The sequence below is a fragment of the Echinops telfairi genome, unplaced genomic scaffold (assembly GCF_000313985.2).
Source record: "Echinops telfairi isolate 266 unplaced genomic scaffold, ASM31398v2 ScPeMD7_3;HRSCAF=10, whole genome shotgun sequence".
NCBI classification, from domain to species: Eukaryota; Metazoa; Chordata; class Mammalia; order Afrosoricida; family Tenrecidae; genus Echinops; species Echinops telfairi.
In genome coordinates, this window is record NW_022103899.1 from 64120510 (window position 1) to 64128841 (window position 8332).

The following is an 8332-nucleotide window of genomic DNA, read 5'->3' on the forward strand; positions in this document are numbered from 1 at the left end:
TGGGGGGAGGGGGAAGGAGGGAGGAGTTGAAGAGGGGAACAGAGATGGCAACAGGGAGACAGAGGAGGCCTTGCTCCATGACCAGATGTCAGACCTGGGTGAGGGTCTGATGGGGGGACAGGGGGTGCTGTCGCTGCAGCTCAGGCGAGGCCTGGAGTCAGGAGCCCTGGGCTGGGGCCGGAGGGAGTGTCGTCCTGATGCTGGCCCAGGTGACTCCCTCCCCGAGGAGCCTCAGAGCTGCCCCCTCCTCGGTCCTCTCCCAGGTGGCCGCCACAAGTGTGACCATGGCTCCCAGCAACTGCAGCACTGACCGCAGCACCCTGATGCAGGTCATCACCAGCGCCTCTGTCCGCCTCACCCTGGGCTGGGGGCCCTGCTGAACGGGCTGGCGCTCTGGGTCTTGGGCTGGTGCCAGCACAGGTAGACAGAAACACACAGCTATATGGTCAGCCTGGTGGCCGCCGACTGCCTTCTGCTGCTGAGCCTGCCAGGCATCCTGCTGACGCTGGGTCCTCGCGCCCCCGGCCCCGAGGAGACCCAGTGCCGTGTGCTACAGGCCTTCTACTACCTCGACACCTAATGAGCATGGCCCATGGCTGCCATGGCGGCCAACCGCTACATGGCGGTGTGCTTCCCCCTGCGCACCAGGGCCTGGCACTGCCCCCGGCAGGCAGCCGCCACCTGTGCTGGCCTCTGGCAGCAGGTCACCGGGGCGTGGTCCTGCTGGTGTCCGGGCTGCCCGAGGGGGAGAGTTTCTGCTTTGGGCGGGGCCGGACACACGGCCTCCGGCCCCTCACCTTCTCGGGCCCCTTGCTGCTCTTTAACCTCCTGCTGCCCATCATGAGCGTCTGCTTGGGCCGGGTGCTGCACAGCCTGCTGCGTGACTGGGCGCGGGCACCGCCCCAGACCACCGCTGCCATCCGCCTGCGTGATGGCTGCCAACCTGGCCACCTTCCTGCTCTGCTTCCTCCCGCTGCACGTGCCCTTGCTGGCCAAGCTGGTGGCCCAGTGGACGGGCGCGGAATGCCCCACGTTCAGAGGGTGAACCTCTGCGTGCAGGTAGCTTCTCGGATTGCCAATGCCAACTGCTGCCTGGACGCCTTTGGGTACTACTTTGTGGCTAGCGAGTTCTAGGAGGAGGTGGCCAGTGTCCTCGCTTTGCCCTGGCCTTTCCCGAGATGGAGCCGGGGCAGTGCCCTGGGGCGGCCAGCCTAGGAGAGTCCACCAAGAGGGGGCTCAGAGCAGGCCCTGCAAGTGCTGTCCTGCGCCCCATCCTGCACACCCTGAAACTCCCTTTCTCCCAAGGGTTAACCCCTCTCTGCCCAGCACAGGCTGAGTGTGGGCTTTTGCGGAAGTTTGCTGATGCTTGGGGAAGTCACTGCCGCCCCAGGCTCTTCCCTCTTGCCTCTAAACTGTCACTTATTCCCCTTTGCAGATACCCCCCACCCCCACCCCCATGCTCAAGCCCAGGGCCCACCCCCGTTGTAAGGCTGAGCTGCCCAGAATTACTTCAGGGGTGCCCCCTGCCTGCACTGCACATGTTATGATGCAGAGGAGAGTAAAGGCCCTGGGGAGACCATTGCTCCCACCTTGGCCAATACTACGTGCGTGCGCACGGGGTGGGTGGGGGATTAAAGAACAACACATGCTGTTCTTTTGTGAGGAGCCTTGGCGGCACAGTGGGTGCTACATACGTGTGCACGGAAGCAGAAGGCCAATGCTCCTGAGTCCCCAGCTCGCAGTGGGAGAAGGGAGAGGCTGTGAGCCCTTAAAGATTCAAAGTCTCGGAAGCCCTCAGCGGCAGCCCCCCTCTGTCCTGTAGGCTCGCTCTCAGTCGGAACGGACTGGGTGGCACGGCAGGCTCTGCCCAGGTCTTGGGAGTGCTGGCAGGGGACGTGCTGGGCCGCCAGCCAACAAAAGGGCCAACGACTCGAGTCCACTGAGGTTCCTGGGGAGAAAGTCCCGGTGACCAGCTGCAGAAAAGCGGCCCCCGAAACCCCATGGGGCACAGCCATGCTCACACAGGCAGAGCTCCCCTAGAAGGCCATGGAGGTTGGCGTTCCCTGGTGGCCCCACACACACTGCTGACCCTGCAGCAGGGACTTGAGTCCACCCTGAGCCTCCCTCTCTTGCCTGCTGCTCTTGCCAGGTGGGGGTGGGAGTGAGTGGGGGCAGGGAGGCTGGCTGAGTTTTCTGCCCTGTACTCGGTGGAGTGGGTGGTCTGGGCTCCCCTTTGAGACATACCTCGCTGGACAGCTGGCCTCCAGAGAAGTGCCTTCCAGGCAGGCAATCTATAGGAGGTAGGGTCCTAGCCACCTTCCATAGACCTTGCCCCCATTCCCTGCCTGCCTTGGCAGATGGGGTCTTTAAGGTGGGCTTGATCTACTCCCAGGAACTGCCCTTGGAGAGGCCTAGCTGAGGGGGATGATCCTCACTCAGCCCCTGCCCTCTGGAGCCCACTCCCAGGGTGGCATCCCATTCCACACGGACTGTTCTGAGGAATGGATTCGATGCCAGAGACGGTCTTTCAGCCTGAGCCACAGCCCGCAGATCCCAAGGATCCAACCTAGGGCGTCAAGGGAAGCCCCCTGGGGAGCCCTCCAGTGGGGAAGGAGATGGGCCTGCCACAGCCAGGGACCTGGAGCCTCATCAGGACTCCCTGGAGCCCAGGCACGTGCTCCCTTTCTGCAGGAGCGGTCCTGTTCACTGACAGAGTTCCCCAAAGCTGCCACCGCACAGCCCTGCTGCCAATGCTGTGGCTCAGCAGTGCCCGGTCAGTGGAAATGAACACTTACTGAGGAGAGCCTTAGGAGTCACAGGGGATTGCAAGTCAGGCTGCTCATGGCCAGGTCTACGGTTTGAGCCCACCAGCGGCTCTGAAGGAGGGAAGTGAGGCTTTCCTACAGTAAAGATGTACAGCCTCAGGAAGCCAAAGGGACAGTTCCGCCCTGCCCTGGAGGGTTGCTGTGAGTCAGCACTGAGTTGGTGGCAGCAGGTTTTGTTTGGGGGGGGGGGGTTTGTCGAGAATGATAATAATGCAGCTCCTTGTGCTTAAAAAGTAAAGTCAAAGCCCAACCTCAAGAAGCTATTGGTCTGTAGGCAGGAAACCCAGACCAGAGCGTCTCTCATCCAGTAGAGGAGACATCTGAGGCAATTGAAGCAGATTATGACATTAATAAGCCTTCTGGGGTGGGAGGTGGAGATGGGGGGAACCCAGCAAAAAACCCCACTATAAAACAGAGAAACCCCACATGCACTGCCATCGAGTTGATTCTGCTCATAGTGACCCTACGGTAGGGTTTCTGAGATGAAATCTTTGTGGGAGGAGATGGCTCCGCTTTTCTTCTGTAGAGCGGCTGGTGGCTGTCAACGGCCGACAGTGTGCTTAGCAGCCCAGTACTCACCCACAACTCCTTCAAGGCTCCTCTCTCAAATGCTACTTTGGTCCGTGGATTTTAAGTGGGCCAAATGCTTCAGTTAAAAGACACAGAGGGTCAGATTGTTGAGAGAGAGAATTCAACACTATACTGCTACAAAAGGATACACAAGCATGGGGGTAGAATTGATCAGCGTAAAAGAACATTCACTATCATGAAATGTGACCCCAGGAAGTTGGAGAACTTGCCTCAGGCAGAGCGTGGTCCTTAAGATAGGCGGCATCATCATAGAGAGACGCCTGTTTGTTTCACAGGCACACAAAAGTCGCCTCCAGGGAGACACGTCAGTATTAAACTCACATGCACCCAGTAACAAAGCTCAAACACGTGCCGCTGGAACGAGAACGCCACAATCACGGGGGAAAGTTTGATACTGTTGTCTAAAGTCACGCGACAGGCAGGAGAGACATACGCAAGGCACCAGTTTGAGCAGTAACACCACCAACGCAACGTGCCCATACAGCTCACGGCGTCCAACACCTGCGTAATTTGTGCTGCTTCAAAGCACACAGAAGAACACACACAGAGATTGGCTTCATGCTGTTCCATGCAACAAACCACCTCACATTTCAGGACCCTGACCCACAGCCTGTTTTCTCACCACAGCGAAACTGTGAACGAAACCTGTAACGAAGCTGCAGCTCGGACATCACAAGTGTTCGTGAATCAAGAAATTCACTCCCAAAGAACTTTAGGGTGAGGGCAAGGGGCTGTCATGGAAGCGGCGGGCTATTGTGAATGGAGTGATGGTGCCAACATCCAGTGTGTGGGCATGAACCAGAACAACGCGGATGGAGAGGACTTGTCCCCACAAGTTGGTATTTGAACAGGGAAGAGATGTGAATGGCACAGGACATTAAAGACCCCACCCCCGCTGCCATAGAGTTGATTTAAACTCATAGCCACCCCGGATAGGGTCTTCAGAGGTGTTGAGACCACTCCCCAACCTGCCTAGTGCTGTGTCGGGTTGTAAATGCCACCGTTTGCCTGAGGAAGGGGCCCTGGAGATAGGAGCAATGCTGTCACAGGAAGTGGATGTCTGTCCACCCGGCACATTGTGCCTTCCTTCCTGCTCCCCTGTCTCTTGTGAGCCCCTTTCCTCCGAGGAACGTCTCCCATGACAAGCAGAGAATGCTGGTCATGACCAGACCCGGCCGCCCCAGAACGGAAGGAAGCTGGTGAGGCCCAGACGCGGCCTGTGGGACACGCATCCCCCACAATGAGAGAACTCAGGCCGAGGAACCAGAAAGCCGTCACCAGGCCCACTTGGAGGACATTTGAAAGCAAGAAGTTAAGAGTCAAGCGTCAGAACCCCACCCCCTGCATATACATGCACACCTGTGACTACGGCTCACAAGGCTGTCAGCTGCCCATGAGCTGCCCAGTGTGCTTCCGGGTGCACACGTGGAACTGCAAACCCCCCTTTCGGGCGCCTGCCTGCTCTTTGCTTCACCAGCCAAAGTAAAGTTAGCTCTGTCCTTTCCCCCCAGCCTCTGCCTGCGTTTCTCAGCTGCCCTCCCTGCTGGCCGCACCGCCGGTCTTCCTGGACGCAGTGGCCTCAACTTTCCCCTGAGGAGCAGCAGCTGGGTTTGAACTGCCGGCCTGTGGTTAGCAGCCAGTGAATCACTCACTCACTCACTCATTGCAGTGACCCACACAGGACAGGACAGAACAGGCCCTGTGGGTTTCCAGAACGGACACTGTTTACGGGAGTAGGACCCTATCTTTCTCTCATAGCCAGTGCGTAGAATAGCAAGTTACAATTGTTTTTTAAATGCAGAAGGAAGGAATCACTCTGCCGGTTTGCAGCTGTCTAGTTTGTCCTCTAGCTACTCATTGAGGGGCCCTGGTGGCGTAGTGGTTACAAGCTGGGCTGATAACCGCAAGGTCAGCAGTTTGAAACCCCCAGGCGCACCTTGGGGAAGAGATGAGGGATTTCACTCCGTCAAGAGTTGCCGTCTCCATGGGTTGGCAACCACAAGACGGCAGTGAGTATTTTCAGCGACCTCTCTACTTCATTGTTGGTGAGTGCTGGCCTGCTGACCTCGAGGTGGATGTCCAAACGCAGCGCCCCACGGTCCCTCGACAGAGTGACCCCCAGCCTGACACATGAGCGTCCTAGGTCTCAGAAGCACGACACAGCATGCCTCCTGGAGACCACGGGCCCCATGCTGTACGAAGGACGGCTCAGTCAACACACAGTGCTGGGCCAAGTGCCCCCACCCCTTCCCTGGGCCTGGCTGCAGAACACCACGTCTGAGCCAGGCTTGTATCTGAGTGTGTGTGTGTGTGTGTGTGCGGCGGGGCACCTCTCTGCCCACCACCTCACAGCATTGAGGCTGTGGCCTGAGACCCCCTGACCCCCACTGAGGCCTCTGAAGTTCAGTCCCTCTCCTACTGACGTCTTCCCTCTCCTCCTCCTCCTAACCTCCATCCCACGATAGGTCATTTCATCCTGCGCCCACTCTGGTCTCAGGAAAGGACAGCATGGCCGTGGTCAGAGCCCTGAGAAGCCTGTCTGGTGGCCTGATGGTGGTGGACTTCAGTGTGTCCTGAGAGTCTCCATTGCTGGAAGCTGTTGCAACATCTGGAAGCGGGCAGCTGTGGAAAACGTGGGCAGAGACCGGACAGACCTTCGCGGTGTGAGCCCTGCCCCACCCCACCCCAGGCCTTCACTAATGGGCACACTCCCCAGCCAGAACCAAGCCCTGACCTCATCCTGGCCCGGCCATGGGGCATCCCTGTCTGGCCCTCCTCCCCCAGTCAGCTAGCACCCCGCCTTGGACTCCTCTGCCACCACCACCACCCACCCATGCTCAGGCACCACTTCACTCGTCCCACCTGTCAGCTGTTCACGAAGGAGGTACTACCGAAATGAGGGCTTTGTCTTACCAAGAGAAATGTTTACTTTTGGAAGGCATCGGGCATGGAGGGAGAATTTTACTTAGACACTCCCAGAGGAGGGCCCGGCTGGTGTCATGGACACAAGTTGACTTCGCATGCTAACTGCAAACTCAGCAGTTCGAAACCAGCAGCTGCTCTGTGGGAGAAAGAAGGGGGGCGGGGTGTGTGTGTGTAGTTTTCTACGCCCTTAAAGAGTTCTGTTAGGAGAAGCAACAAAGCCCACATGGAAGAAGCACAACCAACGAGGTGTCGAAGGGATCAGGTATCGGGCATCATCAGAACAAAAAATCAAATCATTGTGAATGAGGTGGGGAGTGCAGAGTGGAGACCCAAAGCCCATTTGTAAGCCACTGGACATCCCCTTACAGAAGGGTCTCAGGGAGGAGACGCACCAGCCAGGGTGCAATGTAGCAATGATGAAACATACAACTTTCCTCTAGTTCCTAAATGCTTCCTCCCCACCCACTATCATGATCCCAATTCTACCTTACAAATCTGGCTAGACCAGAGGATGTACACTGGTACAGATAGGAACTGGAAATACAGGGAATCCAGGGCAGATGATCCCTTCAGGACCAGTAGTGAGAGTGGCAGTACGGGGAGGGTGGAAGGAGGGTGGGTTGGAAAGGGGGAACCGATTACAAGGATCTGCATAAAACCTCCTCCCTAGGGGACAGACAACAGAAAAGTGGGTGAAGGGAGACATTGGACAGTGCAAGATATGACAAAATAATAACTTATAAATTATCAAGTGTTCACAAGGGAGGAAAGAGGGGGGAGCGGGGAGGGAGGGGGAAAATGAGGAGCTGATGCCAGGGGCTTAAGTGGAGAAGAAATGTTTTGAGAACGATGAGGTCAATGAATGTACAAATGTGCTTTACACAATTGATGTATGGATGGATTGCGATAAGAGTTGTATGAGCCCCTAATCAAATGATTAAAAAGAAAAAAATGTTCTCTTAGGTTCCTTGGGTGGGAAATACCTTGGTTCTTGGCTTCGCATGAGAAAGAATTCACGCCAAAGCCTGGTTTGTGATCCAAGTGGGTTTTTATAAAGGACAGAGGAAGCCTCGGGGTTCACAGTCACTGAACACAGGCACCATCAGGTGGCTGCACCCCCACACGTGGCGGCCTGAGGCCGGAGAGACTACAGCGCGGCCAAGCAGAAGGCCCAGGAGCAGCTGTAAAGAGCACGTCTCCAGGTTCTGGCCTTTAGGGCCTTCGGCTGGGCGGTGTGGTCGACAGTACTGGTTGACCCCATGGGCTGAATTAAGCCCACCTGGCCTAGTTTGGGTCCGTCCAGTTGCACCGCTTCCTGGCTCAAGGGCCTGACTTGGAGCATGCTCAGTAGACAGCCCTGGTCCCGTTCTGGCTACCTCACAGTTCTAGTCTCAGAATCCCACAGGGACAGCTCTACCCTGTCCTTCTGGGTCGCCATGAGCCGGCATCAACTCGCTGGCAGAGTTGGTTTTGGTTTTCGGAAGGAGCCCTGGAGGTGTCGTGGTGACGTGTCGGACTGCTAGCCTCAAGACCATAGTTCAAAACCAGCAGCCCCACTGTGGGGGGAATGGGGTTTCTACGCCCATGAAGAGTTCATCTTGATGCACAACTCTCCATAGTATGATTAAACTACTGAATTGTATGTACAGTATGCCAATAAAACGCTTTATAAAAAGAGCTACAGCCTCGGAAACCCAGGGCAGTCCTACCCTGCCCTACAGAGTCACTGTGCATCTGCGCCCACTAGATGGGAGGGGTGAGTGACAAGGACCGGAACTTCACTGGCCAGCAGCGTGCTCCTCACTCAGCTTCATTTCGGGAATGGCCATTGGAGCAGCAAGGGATTCTGGGATATGTAGTCATGAGGGTGTCATGGGCTCTGCACATGCTCTGTCCCAACCTCCACCTTAGGCTCCTTGTCCCGTCTGGAAGAGAGGGGGTGGGGGAGGAAGGCGCATTGTGTTTCAAGGTGACAGATGAGGAGGTTTTCC

General features: G+C 57.0%; 1 protein-coding gene across 1 annotated transcript in view; it reads left to right on the forward strand.

Annotated features, from left to right (window-relative positions):
* Positions 1 to 4152: 4152 nt before the first annotated feature.
* Positions 4153 to 8332, forward strand: part of LOC123522200 (aquaporin-12-like) — an 8601-nt gene continuing 4421 nt past the window's right edge. Inside the window, exon 1 of the mRNA XM_045294519.1 lies at positions 4153 to 4251. Coding sequence (XP_045150454.1) covers positions 4153 to 4251 — 99 coding nt within the window. The remainder of the gene's footprint in view (positions 4252 to 8332) is intronic.